Source organism: Heteronotia binoei, chromosome 6 (assembly GCF_032191835.1).
Source record: "Heteronotia binoei isolate CCM8104 ecotype False Entrance Well chromosome 6, APGP_CSIRO_Hbin_v1, whole genome shotgun sequence".
NCBI classification, from domain to species: domain Eukaryota; kingdom Metazoa; phylum Chordata; class Lepidosauria; order Squamata; family Gekkonidae; genus Heteronotia; species Heteronotia binoei.
The window spans coordinates 102723652-102741833 of NC_083228.1; the positions used below are offsets into that span (position 1 = coordinate 102723652).

Genomic DNA, 18182 nt, shown 5'->3' on the forward strand with positions numbered 1-18182 from the left:
CTGTCTATGCAGGAAATGGCAGTGAATTCCACGTTACTTACTCTTTATTACTAGTGGCACCCAAAGATGAAAACAACATGGATTTCAGAAGGGAGTGCTTGTTACCTAAGAACCTTGGATTTGCATTGCTATTCCAAAAAAAAATTATAGCAATGGCCTGAACTAGTAATTTCCAAGTGTATCTTCAGCTCTAGAATTTCATTATGTACCCTAACAAGTACTACAAAGTTCTGACATTAATAACTGGATGTTTAAAATGCCATTAACTTTAATCTCTCCTAACAATTTTAAATTCATGCTGAAGGTAAACCAGATGTCTCAGAGATACTAATTAATAAATTTGAAGAAAGTACAGTTATCTTGCCCAAACAAAGTGCTGCCCTGTTTTGTTTTGAATAGCATAATCTAATGTTTATGTTTGGTAATGCACTGACAAGACATACAGCCATACCTTCCTCCTACTGCGTCGTCTTGCGGTTGGGTCCCGACAGTGTTCCTTTGTGAACGTCGCAGTGACCCCCCTGGACTGTTATTAGGCCGGTTGGACATTGGCACCTCTCTCCTGAAGGGACATACCCTTTCTAGACACTACCATTCACTGAAAGACAAAAGCATATTTACATTAGTAAACAAAGGAAGAACTATGGGGAACTGCACAACTGCCATGAACATGATCATACACAAGTCAGACATTTTCAACTGCTCATCACACAGGCTTCCAACAAAAATTCAGGTCTATTTTACAGTTCACATGAGAAGGAAGGAAAAGTCCTAAATAAAGCTAAGTTTGGCTTGTCAGTTAAAGACAATTTTAACATTCAGTATTTTACAGAGCACAAGTTCCTGCAACTGCTTCAAACATATAAAGAGAAAGAGGTGGACAGACCACATCAATGCAAAGTATATTAACCCAAAGGGAACAGGATTAGTTTCAGGGTCTCTGGAGGCAGAAACCAAGAAGTACAAGTCATCTTCAGGTGAAAAAAATAACACAGAACTGAGTATCTTAAATGAGTTAAAACCATTGACTTCTTGTATTAGCTCCAGTATTGGGGACGCTACTATGATGAGTAAAGAAGTATTTCCTTTTATCTATACTAAATTTGCTGCTTCTCAATTTCACTGGCTGCCACCAAGTTCTAGAATTTTGGCGAGGGTGAAAAAGTTCACTTGCATAATTTTACAAACCTAAGTTATGTCCCTCCCCCCTAGTGATCTGTTTTCTAAAATGAGAAATCAGACTCACAGAAAAGTTGCTCCTCCAACCCCTTTAATCATCTTGGTTGCCCCTCTACTGTGCTTTTTCTAGCTCTGCAGTGCCATTTTTGAGATATGGTGACCAGAACAGCCCACAGTATTCCAAATGAGGCTGCACCACAGATCTATACAGGGGCATAACAATATTTGCTGTCTTGTTTTCAATCCCTTTCCTAATTATACCCAGCACAGAATTCACATTTTTTTACTACCACGCACACTACTCAAATCTGATTATTATATAATTTCCAATCTCAGAAAACTATACCTCACACTGTGTAAGTTATGTTAATTCATATTTAAGGCACTGAAGACTGGAACAACTTCAATTAAACTTACTTTCTTTACCTGGTGCTCAGGTAAGAAAATGCAATCTTAATCCAAATTTAGACTATATCTAGTTCATTCCATACCAATATGAACAGACAAGTCCTTAAAATTAAGATTTCAGGTTGGGGAGGGGGAGAAAGTAAGAAACAACAATAGTTGAAGATGTGCTGCTATATGAAAATAGGGATGAAGTTTTAAATTTCACAGGTAGCATTCTGGAGGTATAGAATTGGCAGCATGTTACAGCAAAACCGAACAAGATTGAAATCCAGCATAAACTTTGGTAGAAGCTGGTTCTACTCTGTAAATGCTTAAGCAGGAAACAAATCTTAAGGAACCACCAAACTTTTTATTGTTAAAAACAGAAGGAGCGGGGTTGGAGAAGGAATTTGAAATAACAGTGGTATATAAAGTACAAGAGGAGCCCCGTGGCACAGAGTGTTGAAGCTGTAGTACTACAGTCCTAAACTCTGCTCATGAGCTGAGTTCAATCCCCGGTGGAAGCTGGGTTTTCAGTTACCCGACTTGAGGTTGACTCAGCCTTCCATCCTTCCAAAGTCGGTAAAATGAGTACCCAGCTTTTTGGGTACAGAAGTGTAAATGACTGGGGAAGGCAATGGCAAACCACCCCATAAAAAGCCTGCCGTGAAAACATTGTGAAAGCAACGTCACCCCAGAGTTGGAAACGACTGGTGCTTGCACAGGGGACCTTTCTTTTCCATAAAGTACAAGACCATTCAAAAAGAACATAGTACAGTCATTTTAACTAGCAGTAGACCTTGGGATTGCTGAAGTAAGTGAAAGTGGATAAGTAAAAAACACAAGCAGGGATATACAAATAAACGGCAGATCATTCTAGTGAAATGCTTTGGAGAAAAGAGCAAAGGGGATGTTACTGAGCCTGGAAATTTAAAGTTAGCATAGAGATGTCTTAGCCTGAGTGATGAAAGCTTCATTTCTTTGGCAACAGTTCTAGACAGAAGTGAAGGGAAAGATGTACAACAATGAAACGACATTAAGAAGAACTAAGAACAATTTTACATTCCTTTGTGGTTTAGTGCATCTCAGATAGCTACAGAATATGTCACAAGCACAGGGAACTGAGGAAGTTAACATAACAATATATAATTGCATAATATGTAACAAAATTCCACTTTGACTGGTATATATACTAGCATGGTACATATACTAGATCAAGTTAGTACCAGCATCACAGAGCTATCACAGAAAAATTGAGAATAGCTCTAGATATAATTACAATTTCTCTCACAAATCAGCCAAAAATAATTCCAAAAACAGATTATTAATAACCAGTTCTAAATCCCCAGAATCAGACATCGTTATTCACATTTGTATACAAAGTGAACATTAACGAAAATCTGTTCTGACCATAGTTGCTCCAGTTTCTAGTCAAATAATCTGTATGTATATTTCTCCTTGTTGGGGTGAAATACCTTCCAAGTAAAATTTGGGGAAAACTCAAACACAAAAAGATTGGCTTTTTAAATGCACTTTCATCTAAGAAGACTAAATTTTTCTGTTAGGTCAGCCCACTAGAAATGAATGGCCCCATCATTTTACTAGCTAAATGTAACAGCATAGTGTCAAGAAAGTTTTAGAATTATTCACACCCAGTTTTGTTCCAAAGCTACAATCAAGTGTATAGAAGAGCCTTGAAATATTATGAAACATGCACTTACATTCCAAGGGGTTTAACAGAAGCTCCATTGTACAGAATTAGTTTTGCTTAAGCCTTGTTTCATAAAACTCAAGTAGTATTTAATACAATTACAGACTCAATGAATAGACAAGCATACAGAAAACACAAAAATGCATCTAACTGCAACCTATTATGAGGTTCATGAATCTTCATTAAAATTGGAAACAAACAAAAAGGGAGCTGCAACAGAACTCAAAACTAAGAAATGAAGAATCGTAGAAAACCAATACCATATACAAGCAGGAAAAAAAACACCACAAGCACACACACAAATAAATAAAACTCAGGAAAAATTTTGTACTTAACATATTATACCTATGTGGAAGCAGCTATGCCATCTGACATCTGTGCAATTTTATTGCCTTCAAGTGGTCTGTGTCATTAGCTACACAGTGACAGTTCAAAGGCTTTTGTTAACACTAAGAATGTGTGTTACTTCCCTGCAGCACAGGGAAACACTGCATATGCAATATTAAACACCAGTAGGGAACAATATGAACTAGAAACATGGTTTTAAAAACAAACTGAAATGGCTGTTAGAAATTTCAACTGGTACATTATTCCAAGCATGCAGAACTCATAAAATTCTAGCAATGGGCCAAGTACCTAATAAAAAACATCCCAAGGCTCAATAAAGGGAAAACCTACATCAGTTATTGGCTCCTTCCAAACCAGTACTATTTTCAGGCTGGTTCACGCCTAACAGAGCTCCAAGCCCTGGCATGTAGTATTTATTTTATCCTAATCCTGTTCGTTTTGTGAACAAAATGTAGTTGGATTATCCTCTGAGTTGTGGCAAAGAGAGAAGAACTCCTTGCACAGAAGTCTTCAAATTAGATGAACAAAGTATGAGTCCAGTGGCACCTTTAAGACCAACAAATCTTTATCTACGGTATAAACGTTTGTGGTATAAACGTTTGACAAAGCTTACACCATAGATAAAAAACTGTTAGTCTTAAAGGTGCCACTGGACTCAAACTTTGTTCTACTGCTTCAAATCAGATGCCAGTCTTCACTGTCCCCATGAAGTAGGTAACAAATTGAAAATTCAGAGTCACATGAAATATTATAGAGAATATAAGCAATAATGAAACAAATATTTATGCCTTTCAGATGCTACAAAGGGCCCACAGAGATGCACCTTATTTAATTTGTAGCCATACTGAATGTAACACTGAGCTAAGCTAACCAAAATTTCTTAAGCACAATATATTGAACTCACCATTGCCCAGACTCACCATTTGACTGTGATTCTGGCTTTCCTTGCTAGATGTGTTAGCTGTTGTGGTCTCAGTGGTAGAGCATCTGCTTGGGAAGCAGAAGGTCCCAGGTTCAATCCCTGGCATCTCCAAAAAAGGGTCCAGGCAAGTAGGTGTGAAAAACCTCAGCTTGAGACCCTGGAGAGCCGCTGCCAGTCTGAGAAGACAATACTGACTTTGATGGACCGAGGGTCTGATTCAGTATAAGGCAGCTTCATATGTTCATACGTTCTTAGTCATGTCTCCTGGATCATGTCTTAGTCATGACTCCTGGATCATGCCTTACTCCATTTTTGGCCACTACATTCAAAATTTAAAATTCTGCACATGCACCTTTTAGCAATTATAGAGCATGAACACATTTTAGTATGCAAACTCAAGCACAAAGAGTGAAAAATCCATCCTTTAAGCACAGGATTGACTGCTTGAATTTGCAAGATCAGAACAATTGTTTAATTCCAATTCTTCCTCTACCAGTGGTCCTCTAGATGCCCTTATGAAGCTCACAAGCAAGACATACAGACCTTCTTGACACTTCCCTATCATGTGATAGTCGACTGCCACTCAAAAGCATGTGTGCCCTTAAAGTATTTCAGACTATAAATGGCTCTCCCCCAGTGGAAACACACAGTGCTTTTACTATTCTGTGTTAGGTTGCTCTTAATTCCAGTCATGTTCAATGCTATGAAGATTCTACTTTTTAGCAACAGGTTTTCATATTCTGGTTAATGTCCTAGCACATTTACTCCATCACAAATAGCTAAATTATCCAAAATAATACGTTCTATTTTTCTATTCATGTTTTAGTTACACTCCTACATCTACCTTCTGCAAAAGCAGCTCTTTCAAGAAGGAGTCCTCCTTGCATATACTTCTTTGATTTATGCTAGAGTTAGATAAGCACAATACACGTGGTATTTATAAACAGGTGCATAAGCCAGATATCTCAAATGAAGTTTTGGGAGCAGAGAGGAGAAATGACAAAGTCTGCTTAAAAAAAAAAACAGCTAGCCAAGGTTAAGACAAGGCCAAATATGACCATATAACTACTAAAACATGAGCATATATGGGTTTTCATTTTGCAATGCTAAAGTGAACAAGTTCAGCAGAGGTCCGTGGGTTCAAAAACTTCTTCACAACTTGTCAACCAGTTTCTCACTCACTCTTCCACAACAGTCATCTTCAAACTACAAGGGCTATTAATCTGTTTTAGGTACAGCAGAGAAGCACACAGCCCATAAATCATGATCATCCTGAGGTTTAGTCATTCCTTCATGCTCCTTTCTCCAGGACATAAGTAGCCTCCCCTTGCTGGTCAACCATACTTTTAGACAGCCATATGCATCAAATGCAAATCCCATCCGAACCAAAGTATATGGGTTTTCTGAAGGCCGAATAGAATACACCTAAGTATAAAGTCAAACCTGTATGTTCAGAGATCAGACCATCTTCAACACGAATCTAACTGTTCAAAATAAGAACTCTAATGCATATGTTCAATTCAAAGTTTTTTTTAATGGGGGAGGGCACACTTAAATCACATATGGGTAGTTGGGATAGCAAAACAAACTGTAGGACAGTAACTTCTGTGAACATGTTTAGAAAACAACATCATTATCCTGTTTGCAATCTGTCTGTGCCAGCTTTCAGTCCCAGGTGTCACACACAAAAACTCCATCTGTGTCAGACTGTGAGAGCTTGCCTTTGGTTTTGTATCCATCTTTTTAGCGCAGTGCAGCTAAAGACTTCAAACTAAGATATTATGTGTGGAGATCAGTCAAATAACGTAATATTTAGCTAGAATAGAAGATTCTCTTGAGTAATCAAATATTACATGTGATATTCCTAAACTTTTTAGCACTGTGGGTCCAAGTTTTGTTTTCATTTGTGGACCACCATACTTCCTTATACCATGCCAGATGCTACTTGCTGGCATTCTGAATTAAAACTAAATTCTCTGTCTAGCCTGCTTGCATGAATAGTGATGTCCCAAGATACAGAAATGTATTAAGGCATGTGCAAACCAAGAAATAGTCTCCTTTTACCTTATATGTTTACTGTGAGTAACAGCATACAGAAAGAAATGAGTTTTAATTCAGCAATCATCAACACTTGCTGAAGAAAAATATTTAGCATTTATATAGCGCCTTAAGTAGTTAAAAGTACTTAATATTCATTATCACGATACATACAAAAGCCCTATAGTACCCACTAGAATGAGGGGTTCTTCAGGGGCATTCCTCTCCGATATTATTTAACAACTACATGTGCCCCTCACTCAGCTGGTGCGGAGTTTGGTGCTTGGATGTCATCAATAACTACTGGTGATCACCGGTCCTAAAGAGGTCCGGCTGCCCTCAAAGAGGGCCAGGACTTTTTCAGTCTTGGCCCCAACCTGGTGGAACTCTCTGCCGGAAGACACCACGGCCCTGCAGGATCTTTTACAATTGCACAGGGCCTGCAAAGCAGATTTCCACCAGGCTTTTATTTGAGGACAGCAACGGCTGCTGGGGTGGGGTGGCCCCCCCTCCCCCTCCACTTATAGGGGGAACTGCTCCTATTACGTGGAAAGCAGAATTACAGCATACTGTATGTTCATTGGGTTGCAAGTGTTTTAAATTACTGGTTTTATTGATTTTATGTGTACCTTTTGTTGTACATCGCCTAGAGCTCGGGATGAGGCAATTAATAAATTTAAAATAATAATACTATGCCAGTGACACCTAGCTATTTCTGTTGATGGCTGGCCAGATGCCACTCCTGTGAATTTAGGCAAGGGTTTGGAGGCCATGGTTGGGTGGTTAAAGCACCACCTTGTCTATAGAGGCCCAGGTCATCAAGGTTGCCAAACTGATGTTTTTCCAACTGCACCATGTTAAGCAACTGGCTCCCTACCTGTCTTGCCCTGACTTAGCCCTGGTAATCAATCCATGCAACTGACACTTCCAAGATAGACTGCTCTGTACAGGCCTACCCTTGCACATGACCTGGGAGCGCCAAGTGCTCCAGAAGTGGCTGCAGAGTACACATACAACCTGGGCTGCACAAGTTGCACTGGCTTCTGGTGGAACACCAGTTCCGGCTCAAGGTCCTGGTTTTGACCTTCAAGGTCCTTACCAGTCAGGGACCTACAAATCTTTGTGACTGCCTCTCTCAATATGCCCTGGGAAGAGCATTACAATCTGGAAACAAGAACCTTCTGGTGGTCCCTAGCTCAAGAGATCTGGCTGTCACTGACTAGGGCCAGATTCTTTTTGGCCTGTCTGGGGGAATTCTCTACCTGAGGACAACCATGCCCTATGGGATTTGCTACCATTCCTAAGGTTTGCAAGGCAGAGATGTTCTGCCAGATACCTGGTTGAGGACAGCAATGGTCTGGCACTCTCACATCCTGTCCTCTCCCTCCCACCATCTTACTTACTCAGGGGGCAAGCAGGTACTGGAAATTTGTTTCCATCTGGGACATTACATTTTTTTTCTGGTTCTATGTATCTGAATGCTGTTTTAATTTCTGTATTGTTGTATATTCATTCATGTAAGCCGCCCTGAACCCTGCTCGCGGGCAAGGGTAGCCTAACAAGTCAAATTTAATAACATATAAATATGTGCGCAAAGATACTATGCATCTAGATGAGAGTTGTTAAATTTAAGACCAAATTTATACCCTTCCCCTCTCTCTGAATCAGAGTCTCAGAGCAGCTTACAATCTCCTTTATCTCCTTCCCCTACAACAGACACCCTGTGATGTGGGTGGGGCTGAGAACGACCCTTGGCACTTACCGTGAGGGGTCCTTCTCCTAGGAGGAAAGGAGGACATCTTGGGTGCTTTCCCACCGTCCAATCAGGGAGGCAGGAATCAAAACTTCCTCTTCCTGTGGCTGTGGGGAACCACCCATCTTCAGTTCGGGTGACTCCGAGCAGCAGTATAACGTTAACTGTATCTATAAAAATAAAAACTTCTAACAAGTGAAACAACAACAACTATTAGTCTGTCGGTGCCCATAAAGGAGATGGGCGATCGACGAAGGTATAAACTTTATTGATAGGAAAAGTAGGGAACAGGCCCGAAGGCCATCAAATGTTGGTAGAGATGTAGTTAGGTACAGTGGAGAATTCAGCTGCCCGAGGTAGGGCGATAGATGGGAGGGCAAGATGTCCTCCTTTCCTCCTAGGAGAAGGACCCCTCACGGTAAGTGCCAAGGGTCGTTCTCCCTAGGAGGCGGAGGACATCTTGGGTGCTCCTAGAGCAGTAGGTTACTTAGGGAGGGATCGCCCTACTCAGGCAGTACATGCTGTAAGATTCGTCTACCGAAGGCCGCATCCGCCGACGCGTAAGAGTTCAGCTTGTAGTGTTGAACGAAGGTGGAGATTGACGACCACGTAGCTGCCTTACACACTTCCTCGACTGAGGCGTTCCTGCTGAAGGCTGCGTTGGCGGCTGCGCTTCTGGTCGAGTGTGCTGTGATCCCAGGCGGAACCTCGAGGTGCAAGGCCTTGTAGGCCTCCGCTATGCACTGCTTAATGGCATGACTAATGGCCGACTTGGACATCTTTTGCCCCAATCTGGGTGCAGAGATATTGATGAACATAGAGTCTGACTTACGTAGTGACTCTGTTCTAATCAGGTAGACTTTGATCGCCCTGCGCACGTCCAGGGTGTGCCAGGTTCGTTCCTTGGGGTGTCTGGGATCCGGACAAAAGGATGGTAGGTTGATCTCTTGATTTTGGTGGAATCTGGATGACACCTTTGGTTGGAAGGTAGGATCCGGGTAGAGTACGACTTTGTCCTTGTGGAACACGCATAGCTCCTTCCTAGCAGATAGAGCTCCTAACTCGGAGACCCTTCTGGCCGATGTTATTGCCACCAGGAAAATCGTCTTCATGCGAAGCATCTTTAAGGGCACTTGCATGAGCGGTTCGAAGGGTGGACCTGTTAGGGCGGTCAGCACTGGGTTCAGCCTCCAGGTCGGGAACCGATGGGTCTGCGGTGGGGAGCTTAAGGAAGCCCCTCTAAGGAACCGTCGGATGTGAGGGTGAGACGACAGGGATACACCATCCACCTGCTGAAGTACTGATGACTGTGCCGCGATCTGGCGTTTGAGGGTGGCTGGCTTTAGGCCGGACTGTAGCCCATCCTGAAGGAATTGTAGCACCCTGGGAACAGTAGGGTGTAATGGATCCACACTCTTTCTCCGGCACCACCTGTGGAAGGCTTTCCAAGACATGTTGTAGATCCGCGTCGTGGATTCCTTTCTGGATGCTAAGATGGTATTCGTCACTTCGCTGGTGTACCCTAGGTCTAGTAGCGATCTCCTCTCAACCTCCACGCGGTCAATCTCAGCCATTCTGGGCGGGGGTGCCACACTGGTCCCTGCAGCAGCATGTCCGGCCCGGTTGGTAGGTGGAGGGGTTGCTCCGCCGACATCTGCTGGATTGAAGAGAACCAGGGACGCCGAGGCCACCAGGGCGCAACTAAGATGACTTCTGCCCCCAGCGACCTGATCCTTCTGAGAGCTTTTGGGATGACCGGGATTGGCGGGAAGGCATACAGGAGACCTTGAGGCCACGGGGATGTTAGGGCGTCTGTGGCCTCCGCCTGACTGTGAAAGTACCTTGTGAAGAACCGGGGCAGCTGGTGATTCTGCGGAGATGCGAAGAGGTCCAGGGTTGGCGGGCCGAAGTGATCCACTATCTGTAGGAATATAGTCCTGTTGAGAGACCACTCCCCTGCCTGGATGCTCTCTCGACTGAGCCAGTCCGCCTGCACGTTGTGCGCCCCCTTGATGTGTTCTGCTCTTATTGACTTCAGATGAAGTTCTGCCCAGCCGAACAGTTTTCCGGCCTCCCTGTAGAGGGAGCTGGACCTGGACCCCCCTTGATTGTTTAAGTAGGCCTTCGCTGCTATGTTGTCCGTTCGCACTAGGACGTGTTGGCCTGAGACCTGGTCCTGGAAGTGTAGGAGGGCTAGGCGAACTGCCCGAAGCTCTAGTAGGTTGATTGGGAGGTTCGATTCCCTGGTCGACCACTGGCCCTGTGTTGGGATCTCGTTGAGGGTTGCCCCCCAACCGGAGAGTCCCACCTGGAGACAGGCAACCTTACAAAAAACAAAGTAGTATGCACATCTTCCATCCAGGTATTTCTCTGGCTGGGAAGAGGCTGTCTCTGTGAGAGACTGCAATATTAAAAAAAAAAAGTTTGGTAATGAACAACTTTTGAAATTATATCTTTTTAGACCCAAAATCAGAAGATGAGAATTCAAAATAGCACAAAAAATACCTCAACTGTATTTCCACACTATTTCCACCCTCCCCCCCCTCCAGATGTGAAAGGAGGGGAAGGTTTGAACAGACAAACCAAAATTCTTTCCCTCTTGGATTAGGTGAATGCTTACCTTAACAAAGGCTAAAAACAGACACAATGGATTTGGCCAGTACTCTTATCTGACCCTGATAAGTTTTTACAAAGGAAAGGTGGAGGAGGAGAATAATGAGCTTTCTGCCTGGGTGGGACTCAAAATTGTAACTCTTTCCAGTTTCTTTAACTCAAGCTGAATTTGGCTGAGTTTAATTCAAGAGGGTCTGCATGAGATTTGCCAATCAGTACTACATTAGTTGTTGCTACTCCTGCAGCTGGAGGTTCTACTTTCTGTACTTTCAGATTTAAATGACAAACTTGCCCATTTGAGGTTAGCTGTCTTGTGTTACTGTGACCTTTGAGAAGGAGAGGCAACACCTCTTATATTACAAACACTGAATTTGATCTTTTCTGAGGCTCTGCAAGAAAAACTTTCCTAGCCAGCCATCCACTGGAAGATATTGGGACAAGTTCTGTACAAGAATGGTGGCAAACCAAAAACTGTGGTTCCTCTTGCCACTGGCTAGTTATAGGTCTATAAGAAAATGAGGCTTTCTCTCAAAGACACTGAGTTGCTTGTACCTTAAGGAGACCTGAGATAAACAAAAATTTAATTTCTCAGGGCAATGCATTTAAAATTCTATTCCTTTGCCTTAGTTGCTTATCAAATCTTTACTGCTACAGATTTCCATTGAGCAAGAGGGAGAACAATTAGCATTTCTTCCTGATGGCAGGAGTGCTGAGCATTTGCATATTTTAGCCAGTTCTATTTGGGCTAATCTGCAGGCACTCTGTACAAGCTCAGAGGCTATACCATTTAAATTTCATAGAACTGAGGAAATAAATATTTCCTGACTTTATAAGCAAGAGAGAGAAAGATGAACTTGGGAGTTTCACAGATTTTCATTCAGCCAATTTGAAAGTTAAAAACTGGTCAGTTTCTTACATTTTGCTATAAATGCTTTGAATGAATAAAAACTAGTTCAATCTCTCTTTCTCAGGTACTTGATGCTGGCATCTTTAAAGGGTTAACCTAAATATATTACATCAAGCTCCCATTCCCCTGCAGAGAAAACTAACTCTGCAGGCTGGAACCCTTGCTGGGATTCCAGGAGATCTCCAGGCCTCACCTGGAGAAATGGCCTGGTCTAATTGTAGTCCAAGTCATTGCTTGTATGTTTTCTTATTTAGTCAAGGGAAAAGGCGCCCTTGTTACCTTTAAACCTAATAAAGCCAGATCTCTCTGTTTTAAGAGACATTCAAGTCTAGATGTTAGATTTTCCTTAGGGTAGGGGGGGAGGTTCAGAGACAAAGGAACCTTGCCTGCCCATGCGGGACTACCATTCCCTGAGGTTCCACAGAATTCTGGCTTTCAAATTCCCCAAATGGGATGAGCTAAAGACAGAAAATTTCTGGCGTAAAGGGCTGAGGCTTGCTCATGTAGCAGTGTCTGGAGCAAGTCCTTGCTAAAGGAATACCTTGTGCCATAAGTGGGGAACTCTGCATCTTCTGCTAGTAGACCCTGGGACTGTAGATCTGCCACAGGTGCATCAACCAGGGGAACCTGCAGTAAGTTATTAGCAAAGGCAGGTAGCTCATATAGCTTCTTAAAAGAGTTGGGAACCTGCCTGCTGGTACTTGGTTTTGCCCATTCGGCTCTTAGCTGGCGCTCGAAGAACTCTGGAAAGGGAAGATCCTGTCAGAGGGTCGGTGCCTGGGGAAGAACTCTGAGTTCCCCTTGGGTATGTTCCTGGGGCTAGTCAGGGGGTTGACAACCTCCTGGTCCTCTGGCGACCCTTGGAGGTCCAGAGCAGCCAGCACTTTGGGTAAGAGGGATTGGAACTCCTCTGCCCTGAAGAAGCGTGAGGAGGGTTCTGGTACAGTCGTACCCTCTATCTCATCCGATATGAGTTCGCCCTCCTCCCTTTCCCCCTGTTCTGACTCATCTGAGTGATCCCAGTACTGGGATCTCTCGCCCTCCAGGGAGTCACCGGCTATGGAGTCTCTGGTGACCCTGTAATGGGAGCCCCGTTCCCTAGACCTTTTGGGTGAGGGGGACCCGGGAGGAGAGGGTGGGCTAGAGGGCCTTGGCCTCTTGAGGGTGGCTGCCTCAACTGCAGCTCCTACAATCTGCCTGATTGATTCTAGGAAATCAGAAAAACAGAGAAGGTCCCATCATGGGTACATTACCCAAGCCCGTCTGGGGCTGGAGGGTCTGCGTGGCCTCCTGCTGCGGCTGCACCTAGAAGGTGTCGAAATCTCCCGCCTGGAGGTTGGCATGGGGGGTTCCCCGCCCCTGGAGGCTGCTCAGTTGCTGGTCCCCGTCCTTCCGTGCGCGTTTGCGCTTTTCAAAATGGCCCTCGTGGCCAGGGCGGCGCTCTGAGGAGGAAGTCTCCTCTGCTGCCGAGGACGACCAGCGCCGCTTCCGCTCCGCTCGCTCCTCTTCGGATCTTCTCCCTGTTCTGCCCCTACAGGGCACGTTGCCGGCAGCCGCGGCAAGCCCCGTGGTCATGCCGGCTCCGGGAAGCGGCCTCTCGGTCCCGCGCGATGCGCAGGCAGCCGAGTCCTCGTTGGGGCAAGCGTCCTTTGCCCTGCGCGCCATCTGTTCCGCGCCGCGGCTTCGGGGGGGGGGGGGATTCGAGAATCCCCAGGAGCAGAGAAGCCAAGAAGCAAAGAAGCAAGGAAGAAGTATTGGCAGGTGAATAAGGATCCAAAGAAGCAGCAGAGAAAGCTTGGTAAGATGAATAGAAGGAAGGAGGAAGAAAGATCTTTTTTTTTTTTTTTGAAAGGAAAGGCACTTAAAGGGATAGGACCTATCCTAAGCACATGCTCTCCCTGTCGAGGCAGGAAAGGAACTGAAGATGGGTGGTTCCCCACAGCCACAGGAAGAGGAAGTTTTGATTCCTGCCTCCCTGATTGGACGGTGGGAAAGCACCCAAGATGTCCTCCGCCTCCTAGGGAGAAAGCTCTCCCAGAAGCTGCCCTTTCAAGGACAACTCCTACAAGAGCTATGGCTAACCCAAGGTCATTCCAGCAGCTGCAAGTGGAGGAGTGGGGAATCAAACCCAGTTATCCCAGATAAGAGTCCACACACTTAACCACTACACCAAACTGGTTCAGTGAGGCCCACAGGCAAAAACCCAAGGGCAGGCCCACAGTTCTTTTCTACCCCCTCCTCCTGTTCTCACACTTTGAAGCTCAATAACTGCCAAAGTCCCCAGCTCCTTCTGCCTTGTCTTTGCCCACTTCAGGAGGAAGCTCTTCTGGGCTTGCAAAATTGCAAAGAAAACATGGAATGGATTTTCCATTAAGATCTCTATGTAAGTCTATTTAAGATCTCTATTTAAAACTATAATCCTAGAAGCTCAGATAAAATACATACCACAAGTTAGGAAAGGCACAAACAGGCATAAGAAAAGGCCTGCGTGGTTAACAAACAAAGTAATGGAAGCTGTAAAAGGTAAGAAGGACTCCTTTAAGCGGTGGAAAACCAGTCCAAGTGAGATTAGTAAAAGGGAACACAGGCTGTGGCAAATCAAATGCAAGACTGTGATCAGGCAGGCAAAAAGGGACTATGAGGAGCATATTGCAAAAAACATAAAGACCAATAATAAAACTTTCTTCAAATATAGGAGGCAGTGGGGCCCTTGGATGACCATGGGGTAAAAGAATTACTGAAGGAGGATAGGGAAATGGCTGAGAAGCTAAATGAATTTTTTGCCTCCGTCTTCACTGTGGAAGATGAGAACTTTTTGCCCGCCCCAGAACCACTAATTTTGGAAGGGGTATTGAAAGACCTGAGTCAGATTGAGGTGACAAAAGAGGAGGTCCTACAACTGATAGACAAATTAAAAACTAATAAGTCACCAGGTCCGGATGGCATACATCCGAGAGTTCTGAAAGAACTCCAAGTTGAACTTGTGGATCTTCTAACAAAAATCTGTAATCTTTCATTGAAATCTGCCTCCGTTCCTGAGGACTGGAAGGTAGCAAATGTCACCCCCATCTTTAAAAAGGGTTCCAGAGGAGATCCGGGAAATTACAGGCCAGTCAGTCTGACTTCAATACCGGGAAAGTTGGTAGAAAGCATTATCAAGGACAGAATGAGTAGGCACATTGATGAACACGGGTTATTGAGGAAGACTCAGCATGGGTTCTGCAAGGGAAGATCTTGCCTCACTAACCTGTTACATTTCTTTGAGGGGGTGAACAAACATGTGGACAAAGGAGACCCAATAGATGTTGTTTACCTTGACTTCCAGAAAGCTTTTGATAAAGTTCCTCATCAAAGGCTCCTTAGAAAGCTTGAGAGTCATGGAGTAAAAGGACAGGTCCTCTTGTGGATCAAAAACTGGCTGAGTAATAGGAAGCAGAGAGTGAGTATAAATGGGCAGTCTTTGCAGTGGAGGACGGTAAGCAGTGGGGTGCCGCAGGGCTCGGTACTGGGTCCCATGCTCTTTAACTTGTTCATAAATGATTTAGAGTTGGGAGTGAGCAGTGAAGTGGCCAAGTTTGCGGATGACACTAAATTGTTCAGGGTGGTGAGAACCAGAGAGAATTGTGAGGAACTCCAAAGGGATCTGTTGAGGCTGGGTGAGTGGGCGTCAACGTGGCAGATGCGGTTCAATGTGGCCAAGTGCAAAGTAATGCACATTGGGGCCAAGAATCCCAGCTACAAATACAAGTTGACGGGGTGTGAACTGGCAGAGACTGACCAAGAGAGAGATCTTGGGGTCGTGGTAGATAACTCACTGAAAATGTCAAGACAGTGTGCGTTTGCAATAAAAAAGGCCAACGCCATTCTGCGAATTATTAGGAAGGGAATTGAAAACAAATCAGCCAGTATCATAATGCCCCTGTATAAATCGATGGTGCGGTCTCATTTGGAGTACTGTGTGCAGTTCTGGTCGCCGCACCTCAAAAAGGATATTATAGCATTGGAGAAAGTCCAGAGAAGGGCAACTAGAATGATTAAAGGGCTGGAGCACTTTCCCTATGAAGAAAGGTTGAAGCGCTTGGGACTCTTTAGCTTGGAGAAACGTCGACTGCAGGGTGACATGATAGAGGTTTACAAGATAATGCATGGGATGGAGAAAGTAGAGAAAGAAGTACTTTTCTCCCATTCTCACAATACAAGAACTCGTGGGCATTCGATGAAATTGCTGAGCAGACAGGTTAAAACGGATAAAAGGAAGTACTTCTTCACCCAAAGGGTGATTAACATGTGGAATTCACTGCCACAGGAGGTGGTGGCGGCCACAAGTATAGCCACCTTCAAGAAGGGTTTAGATAAAAATATGGAGCACAGGTCCATCAGTGGCTATTAGCCACAGTGTATGTGTGTATATAAATTTTTTTGCCACTGTGTGACACAAAGTATTGGACTTGATGGGCCGTTGGCCTGATCCAACATGGCTTCTCTTATGTTCTTATGTTCTTAAGTCTATCTCGGCCCAGAAACCTTAATGGAAAATCTATTCTGTGTTTTCCTTGCAACTTTGTCTGTGCTGCACTGTATTTCAATGGAGTGAAGCTCAAGTAGTTACACTTTCCAGCTGCTTGATGGAGTTGTCTCCTTGCTAATAAAAGACTGATACTTTGAGATCATTAAGCTTGTCTCTGCTGAATGGACCTGAGAACTGGTGCTCAGTGAGTGCTCTAACCCGGAAACCCACAGCCAAGGAGGGATATTACACTGGAGAGCCACTGCCAATCTGAGTAGACTGGGGGGGGGGGGAGCTTTCATGTTTTCCTAGCCTCAGCATTTTATATTTTTAGATTCTATGATCCTTGAGCTTTTTCTTGATGTTTTATTTTAAAAACTGCATTGCCAAATCTTACTATTTTCCCTACCTTTCCATTTTAAACAAAATATTGCAAGAGTTTTAAGCATGTTTGTATTTTAAGTTTAAAAAAATCTTTGTGTTTGTATCCTTTATAAAAAGTTTCTCTGCTACCTGGCATTTACATTTATGACATGCTTGGCCCAACTCCACAAAGCCCTCGTAACAAATGAGTTCAACATCCCTGGTCTAGTTCCTATATTTTGCCACTATGTCAAACTAGCTCTCAGTATCTTCCCCTAATTATTGTGGTCATAACTGCAGGGAATCCCTGGAAGTACACCATGGAACACTGTTTAAGAATCCCTGATTTCAGCATCTTACAGGAAAAAGATGAGGAAGAGAAGATAGAAGAGAAAAAAACTAGACAATTAATAATCGTCTGTTAAGATATACCGTATTTGCCGGCGTATAAGACGACTGGGCGTATAAGACGACCCCCCCAACATTTCCACTCAAAATATAGTTTGTTATATACTCACCGTATAAGACTACCCCCGCACACCTTCCACACACCAAATAAAAGGTAAAAGAACATCCGGCCCACCCCTACATCTCCCTGTGACCGGCACTAGTGCGCAAGTGCGAGCTCTGCGTAGACAAGGGGCGGGCCGGAGCGCCGCTGCTTCCCGCCGAGCAGAACGGGCCGGTCATGCTGAAAAGGCTGGCACCCCTGTCTTGCTGCTGATGCTCGCCGCAGCCACGCTGATGACCCGCCGCGGCCGGGCTGGATACTGCGCGATACTGGGCGTATAAGACGACCCCCCCCCCAACATTTCCACTCAAAATATAGTTTGTTATATACCCGCCGTATAAGACTACCCCCTCTTCCGCACACTTTCCACACACCAAATAAAAGGTAAAAACATCCGGCCCGCCCCTGCATCTCCCTGTGACCAGCACTAGTGCGCAAGTGTGCATGTGCGAGCTCTGCGTAGACAAGGGGCGGGCTGGAGCGCCACTGCTTCCCGCCGAGCAGAACGGGCCGGTCACGCTGAAAAGGCTGGCACCCCTGTCTTGCTGATGCTCGCCGCAGCCATGCTGATGACCCGCCGCGGCTGGGCTGGATACTGCGCAATACTGGACGGTATGTAGAATGAGGTGGGCGGGCATCGGGAGGCCACTATGGGCACCGGGCGAGCATCGGAAGGCCACTATGGGCAGCTATGTCTATCCCAACTGAAGTGCACCCAGCGTATAAGACAACCTCCCCACTTGAAGGCATGTTTTTCAGGGCAAAAAAGTAGTCTTATACACCAGCAAATACGGTAATACAAATGTTACGTAGCCTTCAAGAAGTTAAGGAAAGGGATCAGTTAGCACTGTGAGCACAGTTGTATACAGGCCTACCTCAATTTCAACAAAGAACCACTAACACAGAAAATTAGTGGTTCCAACTCTATGATTCTATGAGAGTAT

The 18182-nt window shown here is 44.5% G+C and overlaps 1 protein-coding gene across 7 annotated transcripts in view; it reads right to left on the bottom strand.

Moving 5' to 3' along the window:
* Positions 1-18182, bottom strand: part of TRIP12 (thyroid hormone receptor interactor 12) — a 112327-nt gene that overhangs the window by 72812 nt on the left and 21333 nt on the right. For all 7 annotated transcript variants that reach the window (XM_060242272.1, XM_060242270.1, XM_060242269.1 and 4 more), the window contains exon 2: positions 452-598. In XM_060242272.1, coding sequence (XP_060098255.1) covers positions 452-549 — 98 coding nt within the window. In that variant the 5' untranslated portion in view covers positions 550-598. The remainder of the gene's footprint in view (positions 1-451; positions 599-18182) is intronic.